The 20,570-nt window shown below is 40.1% G+C and overlaps 3 protein-coding genes across 3 annotated transcripts; 2 read left to right on the forward strand and 1 right to left on the reverse strand.

Moving 5' to 3' along the window:
• The first annotated feature begins 1,051 nt into the window (after window positions 1-1,051).
• Window positions 1,052-2,591, forward strand: LOC116251461 (F-box protein At5g49610-like). The gene has a single exon (XM_031625750.2). It carries the CDS (start codon window positions 1,114-1,116, stop codon window positions 2,311-2,313), a length of 1,200 nt encoding a protein of 399 aa, XP_031481610.1. The 5' UTR covers window positions 1,052-1,113; the 3' UTR covers window positions 2,314-2,591.
• A 7,714-nt stretch (window positions 2,592-10,305) lies between these two features.
• On the forward strand, window positions 10,306-11,972 carry LOC116249912 (uncharacterized). The gene is made up of 2 exons (XM_031623222.2): window positions 10,306-10,515; window positions 11,449-11,972. Exons 1-2 carry the CDS (start codon window positions 10,404-10,406, stop codon window positions 11,664-11,666), a joined length of 330 nt encoding a protein of 109 aa, XP_031479082.1. The 5' UTR covers window positions 10,306-10,403; the 3' UTR covers window positions 11,667-11,972.
• A 540-nt stretch (window positions 11,973-12,512) lies between these two features.
• On the reverse strand, window positions 12,513-14,457 carry LOC116249618 (peroxidase 51-like). The gene is made up of 4 exons (XM_031622782.2): window positions 14,049-14,457; window positions 13,688-13,888; window positions 13,216-13,381; window positions 12,513-13,075 (listed from the first exon to the last, which is right to left on the reverse strand). Exons 1-4 carry the CDS (start codon window positions 14,259-14,261, stop codon window positions 12,675-12,677), a joined length of 981 nt encoding a protein of 326 aa, XP_031478642.1. The 5' UTR covers window positions 14,262-14,457; the 3' UTR covers window positions 12,513-12,674.
• Between the last annotated feature and the right edge of the window lie 6,113 nt (window positions 14,458-20,570).

Raw genomic sequence — 20,570 nt, forward strand, 5'->3', positions numbered from 1 at the left:
AAAAAAAGAAAAATGGAGTTGGATTCGATTTGGAGTACCAAAAAGCAAATATGAAGTGTCCATTCTTTGTTCTTATATTAAATTAGCAGAACAGTTTATCGTCAAGGAATTGTTTGGCAACTAAAACAGTTCGTTAATGTTTTACAAACTTATGAAATATTATAACATGGTGTTCAATGAATTTGAACCAATTTATGAAGCACATGCTAAATGACTTCTGACGTTCGCAATTGTGCCGTGCTCAGGTTTAACAAAGTGTGCCCTTTGTAATTGTTCTCTTACATGCAAAACAATTTAGAAGTATGAATTTTTGATGCACTAATTTAACTATGATTAAAAAGGGCTATGGTTAAACACAAAAAAAAAAACTTTTATAAAGACAAAAAAATAAATCAGAAAAAAAAACTTTGGGATTCAATAGAGGTAAAACTTAACCAATATGCTACCCTGAGCACCAAAAAAATGTGTTCATTTTTTTGTCTCATTTAGCGTTATCTCATGCAAATTACCTTATACTTTTGTTATTATCTTATTTTTTTCACTTTATCTCATATCCTTCATTATTCCATACCTCAGTTATTATCTCATGCCACTTCCTGTCATTATCTCAAACAGTCATTATCTCAAACATTTCGAATATGAGATAATGACAAACAATATGAGATCATGAGTGGATGAGACATGAGATCATGAGTATGATAGTGACATGGATTATCAGATAATGAGAGAGGTTTAAAGTAATGACAAAAGTCTAAATAATAACAGAGGCATGAAACAACAACATGATTAAAAATATTCATTATACACATATAATGTTTAAGTATTAAAATAAATCTCATTATTTATACGAAATGGTGTAGTTGATCTTATAACCAGCTGTGCCTGGAGGTAAATTGAATTTCAATCGTCAAATCGTTAGTTTGTTAAAACCATAAGTTTAAGGAACACTTTTTCTTAAATCAGAAGCAAACGCTCCAGTGGCTTGGATGGATGATTTGCGTTTGTGAACCAACCGGTTCGGAACGTGATCCGTCACGGAATAATACAGGCAAACGTATGCCATGCCTGAGTTGAATTCCTCCCGGAAGGGGGAGAGAGAAAGAGAGGGAGCCAATGTCCGCCATCATCCCCGTCCTCCCAGAAGATGTCATCTTCTATGGCGTCCTCACTCGCTTGCCGGTGAAATCTCTCCTTCGGTTCAGGAGCGTCTGCAGAAGGTGGCGGGCCCTCATCGGTTCCGATGCCTTCGTCCGCCTGCACCTCAGCCGAGCCATCGAGGGCAAGCCCCAACTATTTTATTCGGACGGCGGCAGCATGTATTGCGTCGAAGGCGAGGCGGTGGTGGTGGAGAGGCCGCTGCTTCCTGATCCTTCCTCGGCATCGTCGGAAATTCGTTCCTCTCTTCACGGCCTCCTCTGCGTAGAAACCGCTTCTGTTGAAGGGGAAGGTGGAAGATGCCACCACCATGTCGTGAACCCGGCGACCCACGAGATTTTTCGCCTCCCGGGGTCCTCTTCTATCTCGGTCTCGATCTGCCAGCTCCTCTTCGACCCCTCTCCCAAGTGGGGCGCGCATAAGGTTCTCATCGTCTCCCACCAAGGGTCGGCCCTTGACGCGAAGATATTCACTTTGGGCGTTGATCGATCATGGAGAAGCCTCGAGGGCGCTGTTCCTGCTGCAGCATGTTGCTCTTCCACAGTTTCCCTCCCTTGTGTTAATGGTGCCATCCATTGGTTGGCGGAGATTTTTAAGATCGTTGATGAAACCGCAGATGGGTTGCAGCCTGAGATACTTCCCACCGATTTTGTGGCTCAGCGCTATGGGTCGGAGTCGATTGTCGCTTTCGATATCCGGGAAGAGGGATTCCGGCAGTTGGCGTATCCTAATTGCTGCTATGGGGGTGACTTCTGCGGTGGAATGCATGATGTGTACTTGTTTGAGATTGGTGGCTTTCTGTATTTTCTCCATTTTGACGTCTCTAATGCCACCTTGGATATATGGGTGCTGAAGGACTATGCGGAGGAGAAGTGGATCAGAGAATACAGGATTGATTCAGAATGCCTCCGCAAGGAGTTGCATTTGGCGGATCATTTCTTGAGCATAGATGTTCTAGCTGCATTTGACGACGAAATCTTTATGCAGGTTTCTGGGTCTTTTGGGGAGCAGGTGCCGGCTTTAACTTCCTACCACACTGTATTGAGAAGGTTTAGCAATATATCGGAAAACAGGATCCCAGATATCATAACTGTCGATGGTACATACGTCGAAAGCCTTCTCTCTTGTAAAGCAATTGAGCATCCGGAACATGAATGAGAATCGAGAGGGATTGTAAATGTATAATTGGGCCATTGTGAATTGCCCAACTACTTTTCTTTTTCATTTTGCTGTACATTCATAAACGCAGTATGAAATGTAAAATTGTCTAGTCGTATGTCCCCTTTTAACTAGTTTCTTCTTTCTGTACATGTTTGATTGTCCGGCTTATGACGTTGGCTTCGTTCTGGTATGCTGAAGAACTGTAATTATCTCTTGCATCCAATCTATTGTTTGGTAGGTTCAGACTTTCTGTATATACACAGGTTGGTGAATTTTTTCGGTTGATGAGCGCTCGCAAGAGCATCATAGGTCCTTTTAATTACATGCATGGGATCTCAGAAGTTTCATTGTGCTCTTGATTGCTTGAAAAAACTTGGAGCTCCTTATAGAACCATGTTACGTTAACAATTGAACTGTATCAAGCTGAGTTTTGTGATATGGATCTCTGGTGCAGCCGTGCTGATGATGCTAGGCGCATGTCTTGATCCTCCCAATTACTTTACACTTCACAGTTTTTTTTTTTTTTTACAATTTTGCATCATTTATTCAGAGCTTCACATATTGGATGCTATAGTGCACTTTATCTGGTTCTGTTTGGTTTTGTTTTGAAGGATTCGCATGTTTCAGTATGAAGGTTGTATGTTCCCAGATATGCCTTCTGTTAATTCTTCAAAGCTACTTTCTCTTGATCTCAAATTCCATAATCTAATATGAATCATGATCTATGGAGCCTTTACGTTGCATATTGTTTACCAAGCTCAATCTCTATTCTATGTGATGCCAATACTGCCTCAGGTAGCAATAGCATTAGATGATCTTTTCTCCCTTGAGCTGTATTCTATCATGTTGTTACAAATGCTTGTGCATAGGTGTTCTTTGGCATGTGCACGCTTCTCCTTGATGTGTTATGCTTTGAATTTTTAGACTTTTGTGTGCTTCTGCTTTCATAGAGAAGGAAGTATGCAATTTGGTGATATTGAAGTTGAAGCCCCCTTGCATACAGAGCCTAAGAAATGGCTTTATGCCCTTATCTCTTTTTATTTGGAAAAGTTTTGGCTGGTTTGTTCATGTCCTTGGAATGAAGTGATTTATAACATGGGAGTTAGGTCATTAGTTTTTCTTTAAAAGGTATTAACTGATTGTGTCTTTCGAGGTTTCTATGTGCAATTACTAATAGCCAACAAGCTAATCACGCATAATGGCAATGGGAGACTGGGAGTATCTCATACAGGGAAGACTTTGAGTGATTCCAACCTCAAGTAGGCAAGATATTGTGTTGCATCTCTGCTGTCAAGTAAGTTGTTCATTTCAATTGTCAACCACTTTATTCTTTTATTGTGTGCATGAGCTTTGGACACCTCTCAGTATGTTCAGTATATGGGCATCATGTGATCTTTAAATGCTAAGTACTGTAAGAAGGCTCACTGGTATGGTCACTTATATCTTGAATAGAGGCTGAATGAGGAAAATTTCTTTGTTTCTAGTGTATCAACACTGTCAGAATTTGATTTTCTGGTAACATCAAATATTTGGTGTGGATCTGATGTGGAGTTTGTAAGTATAGGAAAGTTTAGTAAATACATTTGCATTACAGGGTTGAGTAGTTTCTTGAGAAAAGGAAAGTTTCACTTGCAAAACAGGGTTGAGTAGTTTCTTGAGAAAAGGAAAGTTTCACTTGCAAAACAGGGTTGAGTAGTTTCTTGAGAAAATGTTCAACCTAGGCCTAGTTGGTCACAAGCTGCAAAGTGAATTGCATCTTTTAATTGGAAGACATGGTACTTTGTTTGTTTACTTTATGTCTATCCCAGCCTTAGTTGGTGCACGATATAAAAGAAAGGCACTGGAAATGTTGGTTTCATGTGATGAACTTTTTTTATAAACAGTATGTGTGTGTGAGCAAACATGTGGCAAACTGCATTTGCTCTTCTTTATATAAATGTTACAAAGGCAATGATGATTTAAACAGGTTTACTTTGGAAGCACGCTATATTCGCAGGAAAAGAAATATATTCTTGATTTTCAGGTTCTCTTATGGCTAAATGCCGTCAGGGTATCAGTTTGAGTCTAGACAAGTCTTTGTTCTAAATGCCTCAACTTGGTTTGCTGCTGTAATAAGACAAGGTAACCAAGTAGTATTCACTTATCCAAAATGATGGGTGAAACTATTAAAACTGCTGCTTAGCAGAGTGTTCTGCATATCCAAATAACTGTAGGCTCATGGACTAATTATAGAATTAAAGCTATTTTTGTTGATTGCACAGTCATAACTGAGGGACTCTGTGCTGTTGTATTTCTATCAATGTTGCCATTCATATGAAATTGCTAACGTTTATGGCTGGCTACTTCTTCACTAATATCTGCAGTAGGAGGCTTTTTTTCTAATAATTGGGCAGGTGGAAGGTTCCACTCTGGAACTCTGGAACTTGTTGGTGAAGCAAGCAGCCGGGTTTCAGATCAAGCAAGAAGCAGAGGCGTTGCTTGCTGCTCAAGTAAAGAGTCAATCTAACCCCAACTCAAAAAGGCAATGGAAGAACCTGTAGATTCCATAGGAAAAGATCAAAGCATTCGCAACTTGAAATTGCTCCAGGGAACGAGCAATGCAAATCATAGGGACTTTGCTTCTGATTGCACAAAGTCCTTGCAAAGAGGGCTTTGCTCATGATGGCGGATGGATTATGCTCTCAAGGAATTTCAAATGGCCAACTTTACTGGTTAAATGACTACATTGAAATTATAGGCGTATAATTTGGGGTTTAAGAAGCTTCAGTCAAGAGACGAGAGTTTTTACTTCTGTTCGTTTTTTTCTTTGAATTCCTCTAAAGAAAAAAAAAATATCATGCTCTTGCACGCACATCATTTACGAAGACACAATCAGATAGCCAAAACTAAGCTGTATATTGTTCAAAGACCTGCCAAATGATACACAGATATTTCTGTAAATACATTACACTAGCATCAGCAGTGCACATATTTGTCTAGGAGGATTTTCTTTCTGTACTGGCAGAAAGCCTGGCTGGGGTTTTCTGTCTTCATTTTTTTCTTTTTTCTTCACCCAAGTTAACATAGGCTTCTGTTCTGCATATATTTTTGGGCCTTTTTGTGGATTAGCTCCAAGAAAAAGCTAAAATTCTAGTTGTTAGAGCTCAACTTTTTAATGTATCATAACATTACTCCAAAGTGGGAGTTAATTGAAAACAAAATGAAACACACACCGAGTTTGAAGTTAAGAATCAGGAGGATTTTTTTTTTTTTTATTTTGCCTACAGTATGATGAGATTCCCCACAATCACAGTTTTCTCTTCAGCTCAACGGTTTTATCTTTTGGTTTTTCTGGAAGCGTTGGATGCCAACCTGCCGGAGGCCTTCTCAGGTGGTGGGGCCTTATTGATCTCAAAGATAAGCTTGTTTCTAGAATCAGCTAGAGAGATCTACCTTGATGGCTTACTTAGCTTATGGTTGAGGAAGATGGAAATTGGGAAGTCCTGCAGAAGAGAGACTCATTTGCATTACACAACTGGTTGATTGTATTGATACATAAGGATGCTTCCTCTGCTGACCTGCCACCACCACTCTCCAGGGAGCCACTAGCGGATTGCAGTCATGGACCTGGAGTTCCATGTCAAAGAGGAAGCAGGTATTACTGGAGCTTCCGTGATTGCAGTGTTGGAGATTGACCGAGTCGACTTGGTCCCTGTGAAACAACCCAATCTCCCGGGTGCCCACTGAAGGATTTCGTGTCATGAACCAACCTTTATGCTGCCAAACAGTGGGTCAGCAACCACTGCGGTGAATCCTTGCGATTAGCATAGAACTGTTGAACAATTGACTGAGATGGCTGCTGTCAACAGTAGAATCTTTCTTGGAAATTGTGGCAGTAGAAAACAGGAAAAGAATGTGCAACAAGAAAGCGGTAGAATCTGTGTTAGTTCTTCACTGGCCATCTCACCTTGTGAGAGGAGCTTTGGCGGCAAACTGAATCTCTTTAATGGTACAAGACGGAGCTGCCAGTGGAAGGTGGAGCTACTCGATGCAGAATCCTTGATGAAGAGAATGGATTCTACCGCAGAACCTCAGGGACTTGATGAAGCTCCTATGTGAAAGTGTCAACTTATTGAATAATGGTCTACATCTCTTGTTCAAGTGGTTGATCGAGGCTTGTATGGTTAGAGCAAGATGCAATCATGAGCAAATAATACCAATTGTCGAGAAGCAATATAAGTCATGGTGTATCTGTTCGTCCCTGTCCTCTGGTGTTCCTGGTGCCTGTAATGGTGATGCTTGGGTTATTCATAGAGGAAGTTCTGCTGCGCAAAATGGCATTAAAAAAATTCCTGCGAGCTAGATGCCATATTTTCTGTTGGCAATGAAGATGAAACATCAGCTTATTCGAGAAATTTTGACCTATGCTGAGATGTCTGCTTACATTCTGTTGCAGAAAAGAACTTTTTGGTCAAGTTAAATGGACAAGCATGGTCATATGCTGCTTAAGAAGACAGACGTGCTTATTTACCAATTGTTGCAAAATATTCGTAGATTCTTATTATCTATACTTATTAAGGTTTTTTCTTCGACATTCTCAATGCACAGGAAGCTAATTGTGCTAAAAGAATGGTGCTTCTTCCTGAGTTGGAATGTCTTCCATGTGTCCGAAGGTCGAGTGGAGCACACTGTTACAATATCAACATGGGAAAAGGATGACATCCGAGAACAGAAACTGAGCTTCATCAGAAAATTCTGCCTAAGAGTTTTATGATCTAGTTCATTTAAAGAATCCATCATAACATAAAGTCGTCTGTAATTCGATCGTTTCTTTCTTCAAGAATGGTTCATTCTTTTGCTGAAATTAGTCTGTGACAATCTTTTCCTCTGCTTCACTCGCCTATCATCTCGGACTTCAGCTGTCATAGAAGAGGGTTGCTGTTACCTCGATCTTCATGTTCCAGACAATTCTACAGATCTGACCTTTGAGAATGGGCTGGAAGATCACCTTGTCACCAATCTTACTGTGCAGTAGATTCGTACAAATAAGAGCATCATATGGCCCATTTCGTTGTTTCGAAACGAAAAAATAAGATTTATTACGCATTGATGGTTTAAATTGCAGTCCTCCTTCATGCATCCGTATCATATGTGCGACGCCACTTGTAATTTGAAATCTTTTGTATCAGGAAACAAATAACGCCGTCATTTTCTCCCCTTTAGCTTGTCTAATTTCTAAGAAAGCCAATGAAACCCCCTTGTTCTAACTAAAACCCAGTCGCCAAATGATCCCATCTAACTTTCTCCCATGTTGGGACTGATGTCGAAGAGGATCTTGTAAATTTCATCTAAAGCTGCATACAGTATCAGTTATGAACTTCAACTGCCATCTTTGAGAACCATGATTTTGCTTCATCTTTCCGCAGGTACCTTAAAATAAAGGGAAAAGAACAGAACGTTGGATCTCCATTGCCTAAAAAGCGAACTTCTCTTTTTGGCTTATGTGCTAAAATTGTTGCTTGGGGCCATTAAAATGGTCCTGAATCTAAGCAGGGGCAGTGAAAGAGACCGTATGATGCAGTATGTTGAATTACGTACATGTGCAGCATTCTTCATGCATCTACATCCATAGAAACAAGGATGTTAATCCAAACGAAACCAAATGCCTGCAAGAATACATCTTCCTTTTGTATTTCTATTCCTTAGAACTTCATTATGTTGCTTTGATGAGATGCATCCCATCTTTCAACCACCTATTCTCCTGAGTTGCGTGCCAAGAAGAAGGGACAACTTTCTACCATCCATGATCCAACATATGGGGATAGAGGCAAGAAGAAGGGACAACTTTCTACCATCCATGATCCAACATATGGGGATAGAGGTCGATCTCAAGGGGGTTGGTGCAATGTTTGATATGTAAGTTAAAACATAGTGAAACGTCATTGCGCTCTACAATAGGGACCCATTTGTTTCAAACTGTAGATGAAAAGGAAAAATTTTCTTGGGACTAGATTTTGATGTCATAAGTAATCAGAGAAGGTGCTGGGGCTGGATTCTGCCATCAAAATGGCATGATCCATGAAATTTGGCTTCCATTAATGCTCGGCCCTGAATGGTTTCCTTGCTTTCATGTTTGTTGCAACTAACAGAAAATTCGATGGTTCCATGAGAAAATGGCTTATTTTGGCAGGGAAACTCATCAAACAAAGGCATCCGGGGACACGTTTCTGTGGTTGTTTGTCAAGAATCGATCACCAAAAACTGTGATAGAAGCATGATAAATTAAAAACCGACGGTCGAACAAATCTAACATTTGACATGTTAAAATAATATGCTTTATCAATTAGTTTCCTCAGTTGCATCAAGAGAAGTTTCTTGAACTGCTTCTGCCTCATAAAAAAAACCTAAGACTCTGATTACTTGAGGGTGAAAAAAATCATCAAGATGTTTCAAAGTCCTCAACTGTTTTTTCTTTTGAAAAAAAAAAAAAGACTTTCGATTGACGTCATTTTCACGTGAATAATGTGAATCCTAAAATCCGAAGCCATAAGTTGTAAATATTGAAAAATGTCAGAAATTTGTTTTATCGTATTATTAAGTTGTTAAATCTACAGTAGTGATGCCGTTATATATGTTTTTTAAGGAAGATAAAGCCCCTGTCAACTGCCATCTTACGTGTTTCCTTCATCTAAACTGCGTCGCAAGATCTTTTTTTTTTTTTTTTTTTTAATTTTCTTTCTTCTAATAAAACTAATGATGCAAATGGCATGATCTTCGTGTTCTAAACCTGAAAACCACCTCTTTAAACCACTTCCCGACACGTTCAGTATGAGCCATCCAAGTGGACAGCCTCAAGTAACCATGTGAACGTCTTTATATATATATATATATATATATATCACGCCTTTTTCACATATCTTGATTGATGCATTGCATGAGATGATATAAGTTATATATATATATATATATATATATATATATATATATATATATATATATATATTTTCACATATCTTGATTGATGCATTGCATGAGATGATATAAGTAATCACACTAACTTAATACAATGCATTGGCCAAGTTTGATGAGACTAAATATCACGATGCATCACTCCATGTTTCTCAAACGACAAAAAAGTATTGGAAAGGTTCTACAAATATGAGACACAGGTCGCTCTCTCCTCAAATCGTCGGTGCGTCCCCACCACGCCTCCAAACAACCAAACACACCAGGACAAAATCGATCCGGTACATCAAAACAGTTGTGGAAATCTGGTACCTAAAATTTGACTAAACCGCGAGGACCCGTCCATGTATACATTGACTAAACCGCCAGCTCCATCTGTCCCCCACCCCCATTTGAATCGTCTCCCTTCTTCATTCACTTCCTTGCACCAACCATAACATTCACAGCAAGCATCTAAAAAAAGATTAATTCTACTTTTAAAACACATTTTGTTGCCAAGAAAAATATGACAATTCAATGATGGTGTTGCGCAATGACCTCTATTGACTCGACAAAACAATATTCCGGCATACTTTTTATTTATTTTTTTGTTTTTGTTTTTTTTACACAAACTCATTATTTCTGGAAAGAAAAACGATCAAATAATGTTGGGCCTCTAAAGTGAAGTTGTCGTGGGGTGTTTGTGACGGTTTTGACAGAGAGATTTGGGGTGTCGTGGGAACGTGTACAGGCTGACTATTCAAAACATGTGTAGCGAACCGAAAGCGTCGTCACGGGGGACGGAAGTGTGCCGGACAGGTGAGGGAAGCTTTGAGAGGGACGCGTCCAGCACGGCGGAGAGGGAGATGTCGAGCCGGTGAAAGGAAAAGGAGGAGCTGTAAAAGTCGGGTTGAATCTGACCGCGTAGCCTTCCCGTCGGTCGCGTGGTCCCCCCTCGGCGACGGTCTGTGTGAAGACACGTGTCTTAACTTGGAGAGTTCGTTGTGGGGACCGCTTGGCTCCTCTGCAACCCGCAGGCTCTATAAAACGATTTCCGGTGTTGGCGCTGAAAAGCTTCGTCGTGCTGAGGCTGCAGTGAGGACGCGCAGCGTGACGGAGCTCGCAGAAGCGCAGAAAGGACGGCGATAGAGGGAGGGAGAGAGATGAGGCAGATGGAAACGTCCTTCTCCATGGAGTGGTGGGAGAAGATGGTGGAGGCGATGAGGAATGCTTGGCTCGCCCTCGCCACCCGCCTCAGCTTCAGGAAACGCAGAGGTAACCAACTTCATCTTAATCATCTCCTCCTTCTTGTTGTTTCCGTTTCTCTTCTTGAAACCTCTCTTTACATCTCTGGCTTCTACAACTGTTTCTTTTTTTTTTTATCTCACGAAAAGATCAGCCGCTGCAGTCAGTTGATCGCAGAAGCCCCCAAGCGGGGGCTCGGTCTTTTCCTTGATCCCTTTCGTGTTTAAAACTACACTTTAGGATGTCGCGGATTTGAATTTCGTCAAGATATGCTTATATCTCTGTTCACGCACTGAAATGTAATCGATCAACAGGTGGTGATGGTTGGACAGTTTTTCTTAAAAAGCTTAACCCAAAAAAGATTACGATGGCAGAACAGAAGTCTCGTAGAACGAAAAGTAGCCTTCGCAATTTGAGAATTGCAATTGGCAGTTTCTTGTTGGAATTTTATTATTACAATGTGACATTTTTCTTCTTCTTAATTTTGCTCCATTCTTTATTTCACACAACTTCTGGAACGAAGCCCCATCAAGGGCCCTTCTGGTTAACTGGCAACAAGATGGCCTCTAACTTCTGTCCCCATACCTTCGCAGCCCCAAGGAACGAGGAATTTCTGGCTAACTTATTACAATCGTGTACTTATAGCAATTGTTTGGCACACGAGTTTCACAGAATCCCATTTGGCCAAATTGTTTCATGAACAAAACCAGTGAATCTGTAGGAGTTATAAACATGAATTCTTGAAGGAACTGTGATTTATTCCAAACAAAAGAGGGCAACTGTAGCTCCTGATTTGAAATTCGTTTCCCTTCAACTCTACCCTTTTTACTTCTTCCAACTCCGCTAAAATTCATGCGAACACCTTCCTCCAATCCAAAACAGAGGTGAAAGGAAATCGACTTTCAATGAATTTAGATTGTACTCTTCGAGTCTCTTGACCGTTTAAATCTTTACGCCGAACAGGTGTAGGGCTGCTCAAGTTAGACAATGACGTAAGAACTTGCGGCTACGAAGATGTACACACAATGTGGGAGATGCTGAGAAACAACGAAAGCCTCTCCGCCAGCAACCACCACCACCACCACCACCACCAAACTGTGAGGACGAACAGACAGAGGAGACGTCCCATCTGGAAGCTGATCGTTTGGGCTAGGCGAGCGCCTCTTCTTTGCCATCCTTAGATGCAATCCACCACCCACCATTTAACTACCCTCCGTCTCCTACCTTTCATCGGTTTTTTTTTGCTTTCTACATGGCCTTCTTTTCTCCCTCCCTTTATATTTTATGTGTACAATCAATAACTGCTACCTGCAACATTATAAGAAACGATCAAGTTGGAGACGTGAGTCGTCCTCCAACATCTTTTCTCGTCTTATATGTATACTTGCCGAAAGATGGCTGCTTTGGGAAGCAATATCTTTTCTTATCATATGTATACACTTGGCGGAAGATGGTTGATGAGTGAAAAAGAGTTCTTTTTCTGTCCATAGCTTGGTTATGAACATCACGTGTGTGTTTCGTGCTCCAACTTTTCTGGTTCCCTCTTTTTTCTTTTCCAATTTGTACAAGTTGGTGTTTGATTTATAGTCGACTCCGCAGGTGAGTTGAGAGCCGAAAATACAATACATGTTCAAGTTAAGTCGATTCGTTTCAACTCAAGGGTGAAACCAGATATCTTTGCTTGAGGGGCACTCACCATATATTTTGAGGGGCGTTTTATATATAAATGCAAAAATTTGGGATCAATCAATATGTAAATGAGAAAATTTTATTGGATTGTGTGGGCAACTGCCCACATTTGCCCGCATGTATCTCCGCCCCTGTTCCAACTCTTTAGTAAACTTAGATGGGCAGGTCCAGTGTTGGGCCTACTTCATTTCTTATTGAAGAAGCACTGCATTTTAAAGAAGCCAGTGGAAGTTTCACCATTATCAGTTTCTTCATTAAAATGTGCCAAAAATAAAATCTAAGATTGCATGACCCCAGAAATTGAATAAATTCACTCTCAAAATTTGGTGGACTCAAGCTTGACTTTAAGTTTCTCTAAATAAAAGAACTTGATTATAAGTTCAGTCTTCCGACATGATCTCATTGATACAAGTCTCACAAGTGCAACCTGATATTAAAAAGGAGAACAGCAAGAAGTGAATAATCAAGCATCGATACAGTGTCATATATGCTCTTGATTCCTAATTGAACATGCTGCAGTCGCGGCGTATGTTTCCCTGCTGCCCGGTCTTCACGCCGACCCGGCCTAGTTTGGTGATTGCAGTAACAAATGCCCGCTCGAACGCGAACTTGTTTCCGGCAAATGTATTGACAGTAGGCCGAGACCGGCGGTCGGCGAAGAGGGATTGGTCGGAAGTGAAGAGTCCCATGCCTCTCTGCAAGTTCTGGAAGTAGGCATTGTCAAAGGACTTGGGAGTTTCAGGGTCCATGTTGATGGCAATTGTTGGATCCACATTCGTGGGGCACATACCCCGGAGCTGGGCTGCGTAGGTCCGGTTCATGGAGGGATCCACTCCATTGTTGGGTTTGTATATCCGGCTAGAGAACCGGTTGCAGTGAGAAAATCCGACCGTATGAGCCCCTGCCAAATGGCAGATTAATGTAGCAAAAAATAACCAACAATGTTGATATAACTTTTGGTCCTAAAGACTTGGTAGTTTCATGGTTGGCAGAAAAGACTAGAGAGAAGTTTCAGAGGGGAGAAGACGGCGAAATCCGAACCTGAGAGTGCGATCAGGTCTGTCTGAGTGAGACCATGGGAAGCAAACAGGGAGTTGAGTTGATCCAAGCTGAAGGTCGGTTGAGGAAGTTTTCCGGCGACACTTTGCGCCGTCGAACTCAGGCCATCCTTCCTTCCCAATTCCACGGCATAAGACGGTCCTCCGGCCTGCACGTCCAAACAACTTGTCGGATGTACCGTTTGGCCATTAAACCCGTAAAAACTTTTTCTGTGTAAAACATAACTCGTAAGACTGTCTCCCATTTGGATTTGATTTTTCTTTCCGACTTTTATTCTGGAAATGTTATATTTTGGGTTTGTGCATACCACGAGAAAGAACTCGCTCCGTGTTTGATGGCCTAATCCCACTTTATGGAAAAACAGATAAAGTTTTCATGATTTCTATGAATTCCAAGGCCATCAAACACACTCTTAAAAAGTGGAATCAATGAAGGCAGTACAACTCCGCCTTACCAGAGCAATGGCATCTCTGGTCGCCAAGGCCAGAATGTCAGCACAAGAGACCATATTCCTACATTTTGGGTCCGCATCCACGGCCGCCTTGGCCTTCATCACCGTGTCGAATCCATCTCCGGCCAGTGACAAGTTGTCCGGGTTGTCCTTCTCAGCCCGGTTGCTCGGAGTCGACGCGATTATTATAGATGCATCACAGCCCTAATGCAAACACGCGACCACACAGATCAGTTCAGAAGAACCTAAGACCATGGTGCTAATGCTATGCCCATGCATATGCAGCAGTACCCTTGTTATGAACATGTTGAACCTGCACACTACCACATACAGCATAAGCAATGGAAAGAAAAGGGAAAGGTACCTGAACGAAGCAGTCATGGAAGAAGAGCCTGACCGTCGCCGGCACGGTGACGAACGTCTGCCGGAACTTGGCGGCGACGGCGTTCCGGACAATGTTCTCGACGTTGGGACAGGTAGAAGCATAGTAGTTGTACCTTAACTGGGCTGCACCTGGGCTCGGTAGGCCGAGTGTCAGCACTAGGAATATGAGCAGAAGAAGGAGCTCCTTAGCCATTGTGGATGTAATTCGCAGGATGATGTCTTGCCTTGCCTTGATTGAATTAAGCTAAATACACAAGGCAATGACAGTCCGGGGGAATCTTTTGGTAGCCATCGTTGTTGGAATAAAGAAAAAGTGGGGATGGAGAAAAGGACGAAGGAGATGGTTAATTCAATTGTATTCACGCTTTTGGAGGCTTCATGGCCTCCTTTCCAGCCAAAAGTTAGGCATCAACACTGTTAAATGTATGTCTCAAAAGTATTCTAGCTAGTGGCGTTCTTAAAGGCTCATCTATCTCCGGAAAGTTGCCTTCAAAACATATAAAAACATTCAACAGTGACAAAGTCTTCAAAACCATCTAAGAATAATATTAAAAAGAAATAGCATATGACACCTGGTGCCAATATATTGCTTCATAAATTAAATTGATTTGCCACCAACCGCCTATTTAAACGAAGTCACATGTGAACTTATATATATATATATATATATAGGTGCTCTGCATATGACTATTTCTAAATGAGCAATTTTTCTCTCTCCGCCACTGGATTTAGTCGATTTTTGGTAAAAATCCTTCGGATTCATACTTTCTTTTTTGTTTCAGCCCTTTGCTCTTATTATTATGATTTTTTTATGCTTCACAAGGAAAATACTAATATCATGATTCAGCTGGTCAAAGAAGAGGGCATCGATGAAGAAAAATGTCTAGATTCAAGTTCTTTCAAGTTAACTTTCGTCAAAGAGATGGGTGAATTCGAGTTCATTCAAGTTTGGCGTTTGAAATAAAAGAGTGGTATATTAATGATTTGGAGTAGTTCAGCAATCAATTTCAATGATTTTAAACTGATCATAACATCACGATTGACTAACTTGAGTCTTGAAGTGGGTAGTTCCTGTTTTACTGTTCGAACTTGAAGTAATATTCAAGGTGGAGACGTTGATTTGATCGATTAAATTGTCTCGAAAAAATCGGATATAAAAAAAAATTAGTATTAGATTAAAAATTGGATCAGATTCAGATTTAAGAAATAATATCCAATTGAATTCATATTCAGATTCAAAAATACATAAATATCCTATCACATTCAGATTCAGTCAGATCAGATTTAGTTTTAAACAAATATCTTATATTTAACACATTTACATTTTGAAAACTAACTAGACTTGTTTCAAGGTTGGGATGAATTCAACTGTGAATGCAATATTTGGATACAAAAATCGGTCTTTTGATTGAGATTGAGACATAACTTTTATTCATTCTCGTTCAAATCTAAATTTGAATCCAAATATGTGATTATCCAAAAAAATAGATATGATTAAGAGTACATTTGATTGAAACAAGTTGGGATTGGGATGAATTCAAATGTGAATGCAAAATTTGGACTCAAATAGGATTCAAAAATTGGACTTTAGACTCAGATTGAGACTTAACTTTTCTTGCTTCTCATTCTATCCAAATTTGAATCAAAACATGTGAATATCTGAAAAAATATATATAGTCAAGAGTATATTTGTTTTGAAATCTGGTCCACTTACATTCCTAATTCAAGGCCCATTTTTCTCGTTGCTAAGCGTCTGACATGATGTAATATAATATATATATATATATATATATATATATATATAGTTTTGGATAAGGACGTAGCACTATTTGCCCGTGCAAAACAAACAGATAGGCCTTCTGGAAGCCCACCATTTTAGGTCACGATCCACTTATGGAATACGGCCACTTGTAAATATATATATATATATATATATATATATATATATATCAGCATTCATTGTGGCAAGCATGTGCAGATGGAGCTAAAGTTGAAAGTGCATGAACCAAACTTATTTTCATTCACGAGAAACTGCTTTCCATATGTTCCATGAGTGCTGTCATAATGCCTTTGAATCGGCATATTCGAATCGAATCATGCACTTTTCGATTCACTGCAACGAATCCGACACTTTCGGACTCTGACTCAGTCAGGGATAAATTAAAGGCATAGTCTGTTGATGCTTTATTTATTTTTAACCTTTTCTCTCTCATTTTTTATTTTTTATTTAAGAAAATGCAATTGATTTTATTTGCAAACAGCTTTGATTTAGTTGATTTTTTAGAAGTTTTTTAATACGTATTTAAGAGAAACCACAACACCTCTCTCTCTCTCTCTCTCTCTCTCTCTCTTGGTTGTGACGGTTTCACCAAATCCATTCGTGACATGGTTCCCTAAAAGTGGCTGATAAAAAGTCTAATTGTTTTGCTTCAACCCTAGTTAGCAGCTCATCAGATAACGATCATTAACTTAATAGCTCCATACTATTTCAGTCAAACTTGTTTGCAATTTATCTTAATAACGTTATTCTTTTCTTTTCTTTTTAACGTGCATATTTCATATTTCTAGTTAGCAATATTGTTAAATGGAGCCGAACCAAGTTCAGCATGTGTCTGTCCATAATATTTCAACAACCACATTATATATATATAGTCCACTCTTTTTTAAAAGTTAATGGGGACCAAAGATACTTTTCACTTTAGATACTACTAGTTATATAGCAAGCTGTCACGCTGACCAAGGTTAAGTCCGGCTCCACCGGATTGAACCGTCTTTGACTCTATGGGTTATATATTTGGCTGATGACCAAGAACGAAAGGGTCGCCAAAGTCCAACTAATATTCTATCCCAACAGCAATAAATGCATGCTGTTTATTATCAAGCCTACAATGTTAATAGTTGGACTTTATAGAAATATCAATATATTCGATTTAGATATCATATCTGATGAATCTGTATGCATATAGAAAAAAGTCTGATTAAGAATCGGAATCCGATTCAGTTATAAGAAATGAAATCCGATCGGATTCAGATTAGAATTCTGATTTAAATGAATATTGACTAGATTCAGATTGAATATAATTTTAAATAAATATCATATATTCAATGTTTATAATATTGTTTGGATTTGGTCTAAAAATTGGACTCCAATGTTAATCCAAAAATCTGATTTAAATCAGATTCAGATTCTAAATTTAGATTTTGGATTCGGATATGGTATTGATTTTTTTTTCATTCCAAGGAAATGCATATGGAGTATATATCCGATTTGAATCTGATCCACTTCCTAAGACTTGGTTGTAATGCTCTCTCTCTCTCTCACACACACATACACACACACATATAATTTGAATCTACTTGGTTTGGATCCAGTAGAAGCTTACGCTACAAGTAACATTTGAATCTGTATTTTAAGTTATTCTGGTAAGTTTGGGCATGTAGATGTGACAGACAGATAGTCATATTTAATATTGACTATCAGTCTCCAAATCTTGTTCCACCAACATAAAATTAGAGTGAAAATTTTGTCGACTATTTAATCATATGGATCACATGCAAATGGTCAACTTTAGTTAAAACAATTATAACATATCGGCACTTTGAGGGTGGTTGGTAATATGAAGATGAGGCTGCGACTATCCCCTCGATTTAAGTTCTAATTCCTTCAAACTTCCATGTGTCAGGAAAGAATATGAATCTAGTTATTTAGAGAATGTAGATGTAGATGTAAAAACTATACCAACAATTTGGTTTTAGCATCAAAACAAACGCTCTAGAATTAAGTTCGATGATTTGATCAAGTTTCTTAAATGGCTACGTGTTCATCCAAAGGCGAATAACTGGCGTTTGGCATTTGATGGGAACATGGTAGAAGCAAGTCTCGCGTCTCTCAAAAGGTTAGGGCTGCAACTCCAAGATGTGGATTTTGTCCACATATGTCTGAGATTGTGATTTGTTCGAGGTGGGGAGCGATCGAGCTGCGATGGGGATTGACCGCAGGTCCACTCACAAGAGGACTCAAGAGGGTAGATCTGCCGATGCCATGAAATCAGTGGAAGCTTTTATCAGGCAGCAGAAGCAGCAGCAGCAGCAGCGGCTTCTCTATATAAGATTGGCTTCTCTGCACAAGATTGGTTTATTGTTTCTGTAAGTAATTGAGTGGATTAGTGACGAGGAGCCCCGCCTCATCCTCTGCAACTCTCTGCCCTCTGCCCCTCCAGCCTGCTGCTTCTTCTTCATATTCAATGCACCCCAGCAACTACCCTCTCTCTCTCTCTCGCTTTCTTGCTTTGTCCTACCCATTCACTGCTTCTACTCAAATAATTGAGCCCCACCATAGAAGGAGACAGAACTGAGAAGAGAGAGAGAGAGAGAGATTCTTTAGTTGCAGAATTATTGGTGGTGGTGGTGGTAGCCGCAGATGATGTAGCGGAGGAACGGTACAAGTGATGTCATGCTCAATCATTAAGTTTTATGATATTCATAATTAAGGCCCTGTTGATTTGACAAAAGGAAGAAGGGGGGGGGGCATCCCCAACACATCACACGCCCCATTGTACAGTACTTGTTCTTTTGTCTTCCCCCACAGTTGTACAGTACCTGCTCATCTTCATCCCTTCTTTCCCTTTACCTTCACCAGTGATCCATTGTTTATGCAATGAAACATCTCGATTCACCGGCAGCGGCAAAGATGGCTATGTAAAGATTAAACCAGAAACCGAAAAGAAAAAGCACAAGAGAAATTGAATACGCGAGACCAGAGGTACAGCAGACCCATTATTGCATCTGCTACTGGCAAGTACCGACCAGATAAGAGCGCGAAGCCCCAGGCCAAGAGGGCAGGACTGGGAAGCGCCTGCACCCATCTACCAGATGACACGGACACCCACACTCACTGTCTCTCTGCCTCATGGACGCAGCATGAGGGGAAAAAAACATGCTTCCCTAATCCTCTGGTCTGGGCCTCTGGGTTCCTTCCTTCTTTTCTTCCTTTCAGCAGTAGCGGCAGCACTGCTACCAACAAGTTACTGCTTTCCTGCGATCGATCCCGTAAAGAGAATCTTAAGCGTAATTGAGCGTCGCGAATCTCACTTCGTCTCGCTCTTCCCCGTAACTGCTGTTCCCACGATACCACCTAAGTTGATGACGGTGATGATGACCAGAATCAGGAAATGAATTAAAAAAGAACACCACCACTGAATCACTGATGCTGTTAAAGAAAAGGACACCATATGCTCGCACCTGAACTGCTCTCTTGAAGTATGGGAGAGTGCTAAAAGACTGTTCCCTATAACCTGCACGAAAGACTGAATCCTTGTATGTCCTTCACGCAGCATTTTGCGGAATTTTTATGTCGATGTAGACCGATAAAATAAACAGCCGGCCGCGATGGTATTTCGTATTGTTAATTCAAACCATCGAGTGACCTGATCGTTTTCTGCCAGCATTTACACCGTTATCTCCGTGAAGAAGATGCATATTCAAAGGGAAATCTCAAGGTGGTGGTACCTCAGAATATTCCTTCATCTGTTCTCTTCTGCTCAACTTTTGCCTTTATGTTGAATAGAAGGTTAAAAATTTCTTGAATTCTGTAAAAATTTAATGCGCATAATGTCGAATAGTGAGTAAGCATCTGACAACTTCGCCAAACTCTTCAGGTTCACAAGCAAAGACTGCTGTACAAGGGCAGGTGAGCCCATTTCCCAAATTGAACCTGAAACAGTGGAACTGGCACCCCACGTCTGAATGGCCAGATCTGTGCATTATAATTGCTCATGACAGATTAATTAAAAAACTTTAATACAAGTACTACAAAACAAGGACAACATGTAAATCCAAAGGAAGCACACCTTTTTAAGGTATTAATTTGTACATTGGCTTTCTCTGACAAATAAAGGATGTGGTTCTACAGAATTACAGGTCCCGCTTGGGGGTTCCAATTCATTAACAATTATTTTCTTGATAAAATACCAAATGGGCATGTGAGATCTGATCTTGTTGGTCCTACTCTTGCCCTACATACGCATATGGATCGTATTTCGGCCTTAAAGTTCTGCCTTCTCAACGTCAATAAGAATATAACTTGGAGCAGGCAAGGAGCATCAGAGAAGTTTGTCGCTACTCCAAGAGCGGTCATGTTTGAGTTTCCCTTTAAGCTTGTTCTTAAAATAATATCATTGCCTCTTTGAGTCAGACCTCTTTCCGGACAATAAAGAGACAATGGAAACTGAAGCCATGTGTCCAGTCTGTTCTCATAAACAACGTCAAGTGATTAAGAATTGCAGATCCCATTCATTGTAAGTTCCTTTATTTTTTGGTCGATAGGAAGCGAAATTATTAGGTGGTTTTGCAGATTCTTTTCAGGAATGCTACTATAGAAGCATACTACATTACATGGTGTCAGCACAGCATTCAAGCTTTCTGGAAATTTCCATTTGGCAATAAATTGTTGAATTTTCCAGTAAAAACTTTTGACCCTCCGATCTCAGAAATTGAGCTTCTG

Source organism: Nymphaea colorata, chromosome 3 (genome assembly GCF_008831285.2).
Source record: "Nymphaea colorata isolate Beijing-Zhang1983 chromosome 3, ASM883128v2, whole genome shotgun sequence".
Lineage (NCBI taxonomy): Eukaryota > Viridiplantae > Streptophyta > Magnoliopsida > Nymphaeales > Nymphaeaceae > Nymphaea > Nymphaea colorata.

What these genes read in the sequence shown, in the direction of transcription:
- LOC116251461 (XM_031625750.2), top strand. Translation starts at nt 1,114, where the DNA reads ATGTCCGCCATCATCCCCGTCCTCCCAGAAGATGTCATCTTCTATGGC.
- LOC116249912 (XM_031623222.2), top strand. Translation starts at nt 10,404, where the DNA reads ATGAGGCAGATGGAAACGTCCTTCTCCATGGAGTGGTGGGAGAAGATG. An exon ending in CAGCTTCAGGAAACGCAGAG is followed by an intron (nt 10,516 to 11,448) that starts GTAACCAACTTC and finishes TACGCCGAACAG; the next exon opens with GTGTAGGGCTGCTCAAGTTA.
- LOC116249618 (XM_031622782.2), bottom strand. Translation starts at nt 14,261, where the DNA reads ATGGCTAAGGAGCTCCTTCTTCTGCTCATATTCCTAGTGCTGACACTC. An exon ending in TCCATGACTGCTTCGTTCAG is followed by an intron (nt 13,889 to 14,048) that starts GTACCTTTCCCT and finishes TGTTTGCATTAG; the next exon opens with GGCTGTGATGCATCTATAAT. An exon ending in AGACCTGATCGCACTCTCAG is followed by an intron (nt 13,076 to 13,215) that starts GTTCGGATTTCG and finishes GCCATTTGGCAG; the next exon opens with GGGCTCATACGGTCGGATTT.